Consider the following 15,227-nt stretch of genomic DNA (forward strand, 5'->3'; position numbering starts at 1 on the left):
TAAGAAGAAGTATTCAGTTTATGGATAGAATGCTGAGAAATATTGCTTGTGGTAGAATCAGTTTTTTTTCTGTTAGGTTGGTGCAAAAGTAATTGCAGTTTTTGCCATTTAAAAGTGACAAAAATCACAGTTACTTTTGCACAAAACGAAATACTTCCTAGCCACAGATCTTTTGAAGTCTGTATCACTACCAGATCTTATGTGCTAAGCCTGAAAAAGCTGACAACTTTGCCACCCAACTTTTTAGCTATATGCTGTTAAAATCATGTATTTGTTTTTGGCAGTCATCTACTTTAAGATTTTATAATTTAGTGACTAACCCTCCTGTAATATTTGTTTATTTTACATACCATTATTCTAAGTAAACTACAAAATAAGAGAATGAGTGGGTCCGAATTTTAGATAGTATTTTGAAGTAATGGGTAGGGGAGCTAAAACTAACTTCAAGTCATAGAAATGAAGATTAGAACCCTTAGAATTTCCCATCTCTGACATTTCCTTTTCTTTATCACTTTTAAGGATCGTTTGGCTCATCATCGGTGGCTCTTATTTTTTCATTTTGGAAAAAATGAAAATTCAAATGATCCTGAGTTGAAAAAACTAAAAACTCTACTTAAAAATGATCATATTCAAGTAAGAAAAATGTATTCTGCCTAGCCTTCTGCTGGTGTACTTTGTTGTTAATTTAATACATATAATTAAATTTTAAATAACAATAAATTTCAAATTTCTTATTTGAAATTATAAGAAGCCTATAAGTGCTTTTAGTCTTGGTTTGTGCTTGCTTTTCCTCTTTTTTATTAAAAGTTTATATGTAATCTGAAAGTGGTTAATTTTCATTTATTTTGGCATTTGATAAACCTGTATCACACAACTTTTCTGGAATGCATACTGTACGAGGTTATCTTTCCATTTTTTTTAATTCTTATTTCTTTATATAAATAATTCTTGGTCATTGTTTAAAAATCAGGACAATAAATAAGTACAAAAATAAAGCAATTATCTAAAAAAATCACCCGTACTCCTAACATTGTTCATAACCCTGCTACGTATTTACTCTATATAACCATTTAAACATTTTGTGAGTGCCCATATGCGTATGTAGGCATATGTATATGTGTGCACATGCATACATATTGTAATGGCCATTGTAATAGACATACACATGTAAATTTATATGTCTGTGTTTTAATCAAAGTGGATTCACTATATGCCTTTTTTTTAACTTTTGTCGTACAACAATATCATAAAACTTTTTCACAGACATGTAAAAATGCATATATATTTATATGGATATAAAATCTCTATTCCCTAAAGGCTACATAGTGGCTTACTATATGGTTATGCCATAATTGTTTAGGAAATCCTCTCTTACTGATTTTATGTTGTTTCCTTTATTTTTTATATCAAATGATGCAGAACTTGTCTTTAGTATGGAAAATTTTCTTTTCTTTTCTTTAGAGACAGAGTCATTCTGTCACCCAGGCTGGAGTGCAGTGGCGTGCTCTTGACTCACTGCAACCTCAGCCTCACGGGTTCAAGTGATTCCGAGTTCCAGTGATTCCCTCCTGAGTAGCTGGGACTACAGGCGCATGCCACCAAGTCCGGCTGATTTTTGTACTTTTAATAGAGACTGGGATTCTCCATGTTGGCCAAGCTGGCCTCGAACTCCTGACCTCAGGTGATCCGCCCACCTCAGCCTCCCAAAGTGCTGGGATTACAGGCGTGAGCCACCACACCTGGCCATATGGGAAATTTTCATCTCAAGGTTATGTTTTCTTAAATGGTTTTATTCTCATTACTAGAGTCCTTCAGAAAGTTTTCTCACTGACAGCACGTGAGTGGCCATTTCTCCACGCTGTGCCCACCATGGTACTATCGTTCTTTATAATCTTCACAATTCCGATAGGCCATAAGTGATATGTTAACAATATTCACTTTCATTTAATTGCTTTCAACTGGTCGGGGGAAGAATACTTTTTCATGATTATTAACAAATCATAATTGTTCTCTAGTTAATTTTCTCTTTATATCTGTGGCCCATTTTCTTTTTTCTGATGGGATGTTTGTCCAGCTTTTTCTTTTTTTTCTTTTTTTTTAATGCAATGTAGTGTCACTCTGTCAGCCAGGCTGGAGTGTAGTGGTGCGATCTCAGCTCACTGCAACCTCCACCTCCCAGATTCAAGCAGTTCTGCTGCCTCAGCCTCCCAAGTAGCTGGGACTACAGGTGCAAGCCACCATGCCTGGCTAATTTTTGTATTTTTAGTAGAGACGTGGTTTCACCATATTGGTCAGGCTGATCTCAAACTCCTGACCTCAGGCGATTCAGCTACCTCAGCCTCCTCAAGTGCTGGGATTATAGGCATGAGCCAATGCGCGTGGCCCATCTTGTTTCTTAATGGATTTTCTGTCTTAAATGCCACAAATTTGTTCCCGGTTTATCATTTGGCTGTTGTGCTTACGCTCTTCTTTTTCACGCTCTTTGAAAACATCACTTTTTTCTTCATTATTTCTGCTTCTGAAAGTGATCTCTCCTCTATCTCAAGATTATATAAACATTCTCTACATCTTCAAAAAGTAGGTTTCTGGAATAACTTCATATTTTCTTGGGAATTCCTCAGGATTTTTTAACTCTCTAGGAAGCATTTTTTAACTAAATTGAGTCTTAGTATTGAATGTAAATGAATTATTTCTGTCTCTTATTTTCATAGCCTATTAGCTTCTGTTTAAAAACTGTGTCATTAGGGCAATGCCATTTTTAGATTATCATAAATATTTACAAATCAAATGGGTAAGACAGTATTTTTATCAAATTTGACCTTCTTTTTCTCCTTTAGGTTGGCAGGTTTGACTGTTCCTCTGCACCAGACATCTGTAGTAATCTGTATGTTTTTCAGCCGTCTCTAGCAGTATTTAAAGGACAAGGAACCAAAGAATATGAAATTCATCATGGTAAGAATGAAAAAAATGATAGAAAACTTAGCTTCACTTTCAAATAGAAGTTTTCTAATTGTGCTTTTTAAACTTATTTTGTATGGACATGCTTATTGTAAATAACTTCTCTCAGTAAATATGAGGACAGATATTTTGAATTATATGTAGTCATTTTATTCTCTTTACCCTTCTTTTTAACATAAATGCCTTTTCTCTATTCAGTATTTTGATCAGGGTTTCTGGTGATAAATCAAGCTAATGAGAAATTTAAGCCCTCCTTGTTCGCAAAAGTAAGCAACACCTGCAGTTTATATTCCAGCTTGCCGTGTGTATCATCTCAGCCATTATAGGCAATTTCCAGACATTCTTTTGGATTTTTCTCCCACTAGACTTCCAGACTTCTCCATTAACTGCCTTGTTATCTTTCTTGCATTTATAATTTTATTTCAGCATATTTAGGACTTTAGCTCTGCATTCATGTGAGTGCAGTCTCAATTCCAAGAGTTTGGACTACAGCAGAGTCCTTGTCCTGAAAGAGGTCAAATATAGCAAAAGAAACACACAGACTACCAACTACCATACAGTTAAGTGAATAACAGATACCGATGAAATGCCCATTAGCACCTAGCACTGCTTTCAATGTTGAGGATATAAATTTGTAAGACATGAACTCCTTCAAGAAGTTTAAAATAGTGTAGTAGGGAACGGAGGAGGGAGATCCATAAGAAAACATAAAAAATACTTTAATGATCATTGTATATTAACTACAACAAGATCAAATAGACTTCTGCATAGTAGAGGTCGAGAAGTGGTATTTGAATTGAGCATAAAGTGCTCAATTTCCCCAAGCAACTATAGGGGAAAAGGAAGTGAGACCTCTAGGCTGGAGGAACTTTGTGAGCAAAGGCTTGGGGTAAGATAACCCTTACAGTAACTACTGTTTGTTCACTGCTGTCTACAAGTCAGACATTCTGCCAAAAGCCTTGCATACGTGATTCATTTTTATCTTTACAACAGCCCAGTGAAGGAGAAAATGGAGACTCAGAAAGGTTAAGTAACTTGCCCTATGACAGACAACTAGAAACTAGCCATGGTAGATTTTGAATCCAAATTTGTCTGACTCCAAAACCTAGGCTTATAGCCTTTAAACTATAACATGCACTAAAAGTGCTAGAAATGACTAAGTTTTAATAATGGAATGATACTCTTTTTTATCTCTAAAATAGTTCTCAGACCCCCCCTCTTCTCTGTGCTTACTGCTTTGTTTCAGGCCCATCATCTCCTTCATCTATTATAATATCCTCTGGGAGGATTGCTTATCTCCTAGCCTTTCTTCCTTAAAATCGATTCCTTGTTTTGTTTGCATTTATTATCCATTCTTGTGTCACTTTTCTGCCTTGACTTTCCTTATTTCTTATAGCATAAGCTTCAGATTCCTTAGCATAGAAGCAATAATCATGTCTGTTTTGCTCACTGCTCTATCTCCAGCACCTAGAATGGTGCCTGGCACATAGTAAGAACTCAGGAAATGTTTGTTAAGTGGATAGGGTATGTTCACAGTCTGGCTCTGCCAGTTTTTCCAGTCTTAATTCCCACTGCTGCCCCTCCAGATAGTCTTAGCTCCAGCTACCTTTGGATCTTTGTGAATGCCGTGTTCTTTCACTCCTCTGTGCCTTCACACATGATTTTTCCTCCTGCATTGTAATCACTCCTTCGTGTTCCACAGAATATTTAGCAAACTCCAAATTGCCTTTCAAAACTTAAAGCAGCTTCTTCCCTGGGAAATATATTATGAATCTCCAAGCACTTCCTTTTATGTGCTCTTACTAACTTTGTAATAGAACTTACATTGTTTCTTTGGATTAAAATAGTTATTGAGCATCTGCATGTACCAGGTACAGTACTGAGGAACAGGAAAAAATGTGAACTATACTTAGTAATCTCTAATACAAAGAACATTGTGGACTATTAGGGAAAACAGACAAGTAAATGGACAAATTTTTATTTTTGTATTTTTTTTATGGACAAGTTTTTAAAAATGTTTGCAGTGGACAGTATTTATTGTCTATTGCTTAGTAGTAAATTACCCCAAAACTCAGTGGTTTAAAACAAACATGTATTAATTCACAGTTTTTGGTGGTCAGGAATCTGAGAAAAGTTTAGCTGGGTAGTTACAGACACGGATTTTCTCATGAGGTTGCATTCAAAATACGCAAGGTCTGTGGTCATCTGAAGGCTAGACTGGCTACAGGGTCTGGTTCCAAGCTTACTCCTGTGATTGTCAGGAGGCCTCATATGTCAGGAGGCCTAAGTTCCTCGCTGGCTGTTGGCAGAGGCCTCAGTTCCTCATCATGTGGGCCTTTGTAGGGCTGCTTCAATATGGTAGCTAGCTTCTCGGATAGTAACAGAGATGAAGAGAAGTAGATTTGTAAAAGACCAAGAATGCAAAATCAGTATTACTTGGTGACTGTTGAGATGTGTGGGAGGTCAAGAGAGAGAGGAGAGTCAAGAATAATACCTATGTTTCTGACTTGACGAAATTGCAGTTGAGTGATTGTACCGTTCAATGTAAGTGGACTGTGGTAGCAACGTAGAAAATGGATTAGTTAAGGAAGGCTGGGTGAAGAAACTAGCTAGGTTATTGCAGAAGGCCACACTGAGTTCAGGCAGTAGCAATGGGTTGGAAATGGTAACAGATGGAATGGATAGAATTATTATGATACAGAGCAGAGAAAGAAGTCAAGGCTCACTCTTTGGAATTATATTTAGGCACCTAGTGGATAATTATGTTGTTGCCAAGATAAGGATGGTGAGAAAAGGAGCAGGTTTGGAGGAAAATAACACAGCCTCAATTTGAATATATTGCCATGTGTCAATGACAGAGACGTCTTCTGAGAAATGTGTCATTAGGTGATTTCATTGTTGTGCAAACATCAGAGAGTACTTAAAAAAAGCTAGATGGTATAGTCCACTACACATCTAGGCTATACAGTATAGCCTATTGCTCCTAGGCTACATCTGTACAATGTGTTACAGTGTACTGAATACCATAAGCAACTGTAACACAGCGGTAAGAGTTTGTGTATCTAAATGTATCTAAACATAGAAAAGGGGGTAATGTGTTGCATTACAGAATTACAACAGCAACACCATCACTGAGCCATAGGAATTTTTCAGCTCCATTATAATCTTATGGGACCCCATCATATATGTGGTCCACCATTGCCTGAAATATCATTATGCAGGAGTGTATTGTGTTTGACGTGTTTATGTGATATCCAAGTACAACTTTTCACTGGGCAGTTGGTAATATGGGTTTTGAATTCATAAGAGAAGTCTAGGTTGTAGAAAACGATTTAGGAGTTAGGCCATAGTAATCACTGAAGTAAGCATAAATAATTTAAAGAACCCTATAAAAAAGTCATTATTCTACCTCTGAAGATAAGGGAACATTTCAAAGAGATTTTGATTTTTTTTTTTTTTTTTTTTTTTTTTTTTTGAGATGGAGTCTCACTCTGTCACCAGGCTGGAGTGCAGTGGCGAGATCACTGCTCACTGCAGCCTCCACCTCCCAGGTTCAAGCAATTCTTCTGCCTCAGCCTCCCGAGTAGCTAGGACTACAGGCATGCGCCACCACGCCCAGCTAATTTTTTGTATTTTTAGTAGAGACGGGGGTTTCACCATGTTGGCCAGGATGGTCTCGATCTCTTGACCTTGTGATCCGCCCACCTCGGCCTCCCAAAGTGCTGGGATTACAGGCGTGAGCCACCGCACCTGGCCAATTTTGACATTTTTAACTAGTCCAGGAAACAGGAGAGTGTGCAAGAAAAGAGTGCTTCTATCAGAGCTAAGCCCTGTATAGTATACAGAACACTAAAACCTCACCAAAATCAATTTGTTCATAATGTATCTTCTTTAGTATTTTGAGTATTAAAACTTTGAAATGTCTCTGTGCATACAAAAAGCAGAATTTGGATTTTAATTTCTCTCATTCACTTTGAAAGGAAAGAAGATTCTATATGATATACTTGCCTTTGCCAAAGAAAGTGTGAATTCTCATGTTACCACGCTTGGACCTCAAAATTTTCCTGCCAATGACAAAGAACCATGGCTTGTTGATTTCTTTGCCCCTGTAAGTTATTTTTATCTGTCAAATTCTAACATTGTCAGATTTTCTCCTGTTATGGCAAAAAGACATTTTCTAGATAACTTTGAATCATTAGTACAAGAACTGTGTCATTCCATTATGGCCACTGATGCATATTGCTTTTAAATGAGTGCTAACATAATTACTCCTCCAGGGAAGGTTTGCCACTAAATACAGTTTGTCTTACTTAGCATATTACTTGTTGCAGAAATGATGGGGGGTTTTTTTGTGTCATTTGGCTCGGTGCTTATGAATATTTTTTCTTTCCTAGTGGTGTCCACCGTGTCGAGCTTTACTACCAGAGTTACGAAGAGCATCAAATCTTCTTTATGGTCAGCTTAAGTTTGGTACGCTAGATTGTACAGTTCATGAGGGACTCTGTAACATGGTAAGGCAAAGTATCAAAAATTATTCTAATTAATTTTATAAAATGGAGACCTTTTGACTGTTTATTATTAAAACACGAAAATAACTTAGAAATAATACATCTTCTATTTAGAGGAGTAACAAATTATTTAAACAAATAATTTTTTTAGAAAATGGTATCAAATATGATTGGATTAAACCATGAATAGCTAATCAATGGACTGAATGTAAATAAGGTCTTATTTATCAAACTCAGGCAACTATTTTCATTAACTTGATAAAATGCTTGTATGATTTTCCAATTAAGATCATTATATTTCTTTAATATTTTTGACATTTTATAATTTTTTTCCTTTGGCTTTCCTCATACTTCCAAGTATATTTGCTGGAAAGAAGTTAAAACAATGAACAAGCCTTTTGAAATCTTTGTTTAAATGAAAATATTTTCTCAGGTAAATATTCACTCCTCAGTTGCAGGAAGAACTAAAAATTATGTACTGTAGAATGAAAGTACGTAATATCACCTATAAAATTACTCTTGGCAAAAAAAAAAAAAAAAAAAAAAAATCAATCCTATAGTAGATCTATCTCCAGATCTATTAGTCTTTAGGAAATTGAATGACAGGGGAGCATATTAAGTGACACCGTGGGTATGAAATCTGCACTTCCCAGCATGGGAGAACTTTACAGGACAAACACCCAGTTTATTGGCCAAATACATTGTATATAGTGGAGGAGAGATTAAAAAGACTTAAAAGACTATCAGTCAAATACAACATTTAGACTTTGTTTGGATGCAATTTAAACAAACCAAGTGCAAAAAAAGAGATAATTGGGGAAATGTGAACACTGAGAAGATATCTGATGATTTCAGGTAATTACTGTTAGTTTTTGACAAAAAAAATGATACTGTGGTTGTATGGAGGGGAATCCTTACATTTTAAATATACTGAAATATTTGTGGATGAAATTATAGATCATCTGAAATTTGCTTTAAAATAATCTTGGGAGTAGACTAGAAAGGGAGTATAAGTGAAATAAAAGTAGCCATGAGTCAGTGATTATTGTAGCTATATGAATATGTGAGAGTTTGTTGCTCTCTACTTTTGGGAATGTTTTAAATAACTCATAAAAAACAAAATTTTTTTAAAAAACATAGATGGAGAAAAGATAAAAGGAAAAAAGAAATGGGAAGAGGAAGGAAAACAAAAGAAAGCCATGCATTTTTAGAACATCATAGAAGTTTAAGCCAGCAGCAGTGGCACATGCCTATAGAAAATTCATTAAAATACATTTTTATAAAAAGAAATAAATAAGGCCTTTGGTTTTGAATGTTTTCTCTGTAACTTTGAAAGAAATGCCAACCAAAGATGCAAAATTGATGTGATAAACAATAATTATCTTAATTTTAATTTCTTTAGTTTTTTTTTTTTTTTTTTTTTTTTTTTTTTTTTTTTTTTTGTTGAGATGAGTCTCGCTCTATTGCCCAGGCTGGAGTGCAATGGCGCAATCTCAGCTCACTGCAAGCTCCGCCCCCCGGGTTCATGCCATTCTCCTCCCTCAGCCTCCCGAGTAGCTGCAATTACAGGCACCTGCCACCACGCCTGGCTAATTTTTTGTACTTTTAGTAGAGACAGGGTTTTACAATGTTAGCCAGGATGGTCTTGATCTCCTGACCTCGTGATCCTCCTGCCTCGGCCTCCCAAAGTGCTGGGATTACAGGCGTGCGCCACTGCGCCCAGCCATTTTCTTTAGTTTTTCTACTTTTCATCTTAGCTCATTAAACATATGTGAGTTCAGTGTAAGGGTTTAGAACTATGATATCCGATTTACCTGGAATAGAGGCCAAGATTCACTACTCACCAATTAGTTGCCACTCACCAATTGGTTGACTTTGACCAAGTTACTTAGCCTCTCAGTAACTTAGTTTCCTAATTTATACAGTGGGTTTTATAATTTTAGCAATTAAGTATAATTGTTGTGAAGAATAAGAAACTACATGTTAAATGCTAAAATAATGCTCAACACATAGTTAAATTTTAGCTATAATTGCTTTGTTGATCAGTGAATTATTTGAATTTGCACACATTTTTCAAGACTAATATAAATGTTTCCACTGTTTTTTCAAAAATTATTTTTGAATCCTGGTCAAAGATTCCAATTTGCTAATGAGTACTTAAAACTTTAAGAGTGTGAAGTTCAGCTACGGCAAATCCACAGACAAGGATCTCTTTATAACTGTTTAAAAAATAAAAATAAAAGCTTTAGAGAGATGCTTCCTGGGCTGGTGCCCATTTTAATTCTGTGAGAAGGAAATTAAGCATTTCCTCCTATAAAGGCTATCTTGAAGAAAGAATGAAAAGGGATTACATTCATAGGGCATGATTCATAATCCTTTAACCTAAAATATAATCATGTGCCCCCTAATTATTTGTGTCTTTATTCTTGCTGTTTTATTTCCTGATCATCATCTATTTCTAGAAAAAGTATTTATTATGGTTTAAAAAAAAAGACTCAAGCTAGAGATATAGCCTGTTGTTTATAGCCTCTTCTTACCTTGGTTCAGGAGAGTAAAAAGGGACCATTCGTGTAATTACCCATGCCGATTTCTCAATGTTTCAATGCCTATGGTTTTCATGGGTAATGGAGTTGCTATAAATAAGGATCAGGTATTCATCAGTATTTAGCAGTATTTATCGCAATGAGTCCTTTGCTAAATTTGATGAGACTAAAATTTTTGTCACCAGAAATTTAGAAATGGGTTTTTAAAATCTTGTTCTTGTTACTTAAAGGCAAACTTGTTATAAATTTGTAACAAATAGGTGAAATCTATAAAATCTTTAATTTGTATTCTCCTTCCTATCAGTATAACATTCAGGCTTATCCAACAACAGTGGTATTCAACCAGTCCAACATTCATGAGTATGAAGGACATCACTCTGCTGAACAAATCTTGGAGTTCATAGAGGTATTTCAAATTATAGACCATGTTGCTAGAAATTTGTCTGTTTATGTGTAAACCCTGTATGAATATTTCATATTGTTTAATAGGATTTATTCTTTTCATGCCCAAACTATTTTCTGACAAAATGATTTTTAAAGAATTTTTCTAATGTCTTACTCTTATATACTTGTCTGTAAACTCAAAGTAAATCTGTGTTTTATTTGTTACCTGGTATGTACAGTGCCTTATATACAAATGGACACAATTATTTATTGAACATATGCAATATATTTTCACCTTGTCACCCCTTTGCACTGTTTTCTCTGAAAACAAGTGTCCGGCATCTACAGCATCTTTTTTTGTTGTTGTTTTGTTTTTTTGTTTTTTCTCAGTAACACTCTTGATTGAAATACTTACAGGGGCCTCCTAGAAAAAAAATGAAAATTTCTAGTTTATTATTATCCGTTTGATGAGCCTCCAACCCTGTCCTACTCATCTGTTCCTCCTCCTCTAACGTAATGTTTTGTGTTGTTTTCCCAATTAAGCTATCCTCTTCATCGGTATTACCTGATTGTTGTAGGCTGAAGCTTTGTTAAAATATCATTTGGAACAAAGAATCTGTAGAAAGGTGTAGTATCTCCAGTCAGAATGTCAGAAAAATGAGATAGTAGGCTTTCCATTAGTAATTAAAGAATCATTTCTAAACCAGTCATTCTTCGTTCTAGAATAGAACTTTAGGGCCTCTGTAGACATCCAGGCAGCCCTTGAAACTCTTGTATTATCCACGCAGAAACTTAAAGTTGCCTCTTTTCCCTGCCTGTTATGATTTTAGTGATACATAGAGATAAAGGATAAATAGACCTTGATTTTTTACAAAACTGATAAGCAAAATCCAAACTTAAAAAATCTAAGTTAGGTTTATTTTCATTTTTTAAGATAATTCACATTGGATTTCTTTTAGCTATCCTTAAGCATCTTTTGGTTTCTCAAAAATGGGAACTTTCTAAAGGACATACAGAGATTGAGCACCCCTAATCCAAAAATCTAAAATCTGAAATGCTCCAAAGTCTGAATTTCATGTTTAGACTTGGGTTTCATTCCCAAGATATATGCAAATATTCCAAAATTCAAAATTCACAATACTTCCAAGTATTTTGGATAAGAGATACTCAACCTGTACCAACAATTTGCCAGGAATATATGAACAGCTATGCTTTATATATATGTTATAATGGAAGCTATATTCTCTTCAGGATCTTATGAATCCCTCAGTGGTCTCCCTTACACCCACCACCTTCAACGAACTAGTTACCCAAAGAAAACACAACGAAGTCTGGATGGTTGATTTCTATTCTCCGTGGTGTCATCCTTGTCAAGTCTTAATGCCAGAATGGAAAAGAATGGCCCGGGTATAGTAAAAATCGTTTATTTTAAATCTTAACGTTTACTAAGAATGTTTATTTAACAGAATTATTTTGAAACTGATGTGAATGAACCCACAACTAAATTATTACTTAATAACAGTACTGATCATACCACTTTGATTCCAGCTCTGTTTCTGTCTGGTGTGTGAATGGTATAGCCTACCCTTTTTGTGTGTATAGCATCTGGTACACTTTTTTTTTTTGGTCGGGTGGTGGGGACAGAGTCTCGCTCTGGAGTGCAGTGGCGCAATCTCGGCTCACTGCAACCTCAGCCACCCTAGTAGCTGGGATTACAGGCATGTGCCACCACACCTAGCTAATTTTTGTATTTTTAGTAGAAACAGGGTTTTGCCATGTTGGCCAGGCTGATCTTGAACTCCTGGCCTCAAGTAATCTGCCCACCTCTGCCTTTCAAAGTGCTAGGATTACAAACATGAGCCTCCGTGCCCAGTATATCTGGTACTTTTGACTAAACTGTTGCCAACAACAACCCAAAAATTTACCTCATATTTGTTTCAATTTTTTCTAATTTTTTTTTCTGCTTTATTTTTAGAGCTTAAAAATATCATTTCCTGACATACCTTAGGGCTTAAAAGTAAGAAAAAAAAGCTTTCAGCATGTGTATTTAGAAAATTTCCTGAAGATAGGCACCATGTTTTAAGTTGTAGAAGATTGGAAACAAATCACTTAAGTACCAGAATGGAAAATGCAATTACTACTTCACATTTATTTACAAGATAAAAAACTAAATCTGAGTTAAAGTGATTTCTAGTATCTTAACATTTAGGATTACATATTTTTGTGCTCTTTTCAATAAAATTTTTAAGTTCAGGTGTGAGTCAGTATAACACATTAGACACCTACAATGCTTGTTTTCATTGGAAAGAATAATTCTTTGAAATATTGCGAAGACTTTCATTAGTTTCTAGCACTTTGAATTTTAGAAGTACATAGTTTTTTCTCATGTAACAGATAAATGAAGTAAATTGTTTAATCTGCAATAATTTTAGTAAGTACTTCATTACAAAATTAGATTACAAATTCACTAGTATAAATGGTCTATTATATGTTAAACCCTTATCCATTTTTATTGGGTGAAAGTCACTGATAAATAATATAATAACTATTTCACCATAATAATATAATGCTTATTTCTTTATTGCAAACATATGTAAAAAGTTGTGGAGGTAATCCGTTTTTTCTTTTACAGACATTAACTGGACTGATCAATGTGGGCAGTATAGATTGCCAACAGTATCATTCTTTTTGTGCCCAGGAAAACGTTCAAAGATACCCTGAGATAAGATTTTTTCCCCCAAAATCAAATAAAGCTTATCAGTATCAGTAAGTATTCTCTCATATTTGAAGACTTTATTATAATTATTTAATTATACACTTAACAGTTAAGTTACCTAAACAAAATAAAAGTTAACCCAACAAGTATTTATTGGGAGCCCACTATGTAAAGATAGTGTGTTAATGAACATTTCAGAAGATGAAAAGAGAGTATTGAACAGTCTCACTGTGCATAAAGCTTATAGTCTAGAAAAAAAGGAAAGGAAGAGCTAACATTTATTAAGTCCTTATTTGGTTTCAGGTACTATATTAGATACTTTACTCACCTTATTTCCAATAATCCTCATATATGCTCTGTGAACTAGGAATTACTACCCCTCCTACTATTATAGAGAAGTAAACTGTGATTCTCAGATCCTAGAATCCAAGATCTAAGAGTTATCTAAGGCTTAGATAACTTCCCCAAGTCACACAGCTGCTAAGTTGAAGTTGAGGTTTGAACCCAAGTCTGTCTCAGAACCCATGCTGTTTCCACAGCACCATGTGGTATTTCAGGTAGAAAACTCAAATGTAAGGTACATATGATGAATGTTATTAAACAAGTAAAAATGAACCATGGATTTCAAGGGAGGAAAGGGTCACAACTATGAGGAAATTATGAAAGGCTGCATTTTGTAGGTAGTTTATGACATGTGTCTTTAAAAATGGGTAGGAATTTGACAGACAGTAATAACTTGAATAAAGATTCAGAAACTAAAACCCTTGGACATTCTGAGTTTTGCAATTCCCATAGGTCTACAGGAGATGTCCAGTAGACAGCTAGACATTCTGGGCTGTCTGGGGCACAAAGATACCAAGACTAGAGAAAAATACATTTGTGAGGCCTTATAACCAGAATTTGTAGCTAGGTATATGTGAGAAGAGAGATGCCAGATGAAATCAATCAATATAACTTATTTTTTAAATTGCTACAATAAGATTGTTTTCTGAATACATCCAATAATAGAGAATCCTATTTACAACTAACATTTTTTCTTCTCTCAGCAGTTACAATGGTTGGAATAGGGATGCTTATTCCCTGAGAATCTGGGGTCTAGGGTGAGTAATTAAAATATATATCATTGTATAAAATAGATTCAAAGCCATTTACCCCCCTTTTATATCAATAGTTAAATTTACTGTGGGTTAAGGTTCTAGCGTTTTAAATTACTTAGTAAAGGATTATATTAACCAAGATAGTACTGTACTTTATTACATTGCCATTCCTTGACATCATTTTTAACTTAGAAAGTATTACAATATTATTACATTTTATATGTTTGCTTTGGTTTTATATAATGAAAAATGATTTTGATCCTTTGCCACAGATTTTTACCTCAAGTATCCACAGGTCTAACACCTCAGACTTTCAGTGAAAAAGTTCTACAAGGGAAAAATCATTGGGTGATTGATTTCTACGCTCCTTGGTGTGGACCTTGCCAGAATTTTGCTCCAGAATTTGAGCTCTTGGCTAGGGTGAGTCATACCTGTCTTAAATAAGTTGTAGCCACATTCGTGTTTTAGTAATTAGATAAAACATTGTAAATATATAATTTTTAGGTTTTTTTCTTAAATGTTTCGTCTGAATTTAAAAATAGCTATTATATTTCTATGACTGTAATCATTGTAGTAGATTTCCTCTTTCTTTGTTAAAGCTTTTAGCTAACATCTTCTCTACCTTGGTAGACATCATCATCTACTAGCCATAAAAGCCAGAAACTTCTCTTTCTTCTCCCTCTTGCCTACTTTCTCCTCCCCACCCCAGTACTCTGTTGCCCTCCAGGCAGTTACTAGATTCTGTCAGTTTTATCTCCTAAATGTCTTTCAAATGTCATTTCTTACTCATCTCTACTGCTAACCTGTTTCTTCAGCCCTTTATCATTTCTTGTCTAGACTTAACCATATTTGCCTTTTATGTACAGTCTTCCCTTGGTATACTGAGGGGATTGGTTCCAGGAACCCCCATTCTATACCAAAATCTGTGCAGCTCAGGCCTCACAGTGGGCCCTCTGTATGCAGGGTTTCACATCCTGTGAATATTCTGTTTTCCATCTGCAATTGCTTGAAAAAAAAAATT

The 15,227-nt window shown here is 35.0% G+C and overlaps 1 protein-coding gene across 2 annotated transcripts in view; it reads left to right on the forward strand.

Moving 5' to 3' along the window:
- The window catches only part of DNAJC10 (DnaJ heat shock protein family (Hsp40) member C10), a 64,805-nt gene that overhangs the window by 30,684 nt on the left and 18,894 nt on the right, over positions 1-15,227 (forward strand). For both annotated transcript variants that reach the window (NM_001133268.1, XM_054548748.2), the window contains 9 exon segments: positions 520-633; positions 2,838-2,952; positions 6,939-7,066; positions 7,353-7,469; positions 10,314-10,415; positions 11,645-11,800; positions 13,026-13,159; positions 14,156-14,209; positions 14,479-14,626. In NM_001133268.1, coding sequence (NP_001126740.1) covers positions 520-633; positions 2,838-2,952; positions 6,939-7,066; positions 7,353-7,469; positions 10,314-10,415; positions 11,645-11,800; positions 13,026-13,159; positions 14,156-14,209; positions 14,479-14,626 — 1,068 coding nt within the window.

The sequence above is a fragment of the Pongo abelii genome, chromosome 11, assembly GCF_028885655.2.
Source record: "Pongo abelii isolate AG06213 chromosome 11, NHGRI_mPonAbe1-v2.0_pri, whole genome shotgun sequence".
NCBI classification, from domain to species: Eukaryota; Metazoa; Chordata; class Mammalia; order Primates; family Hominidae; genus Pongo; species Pongo abelii.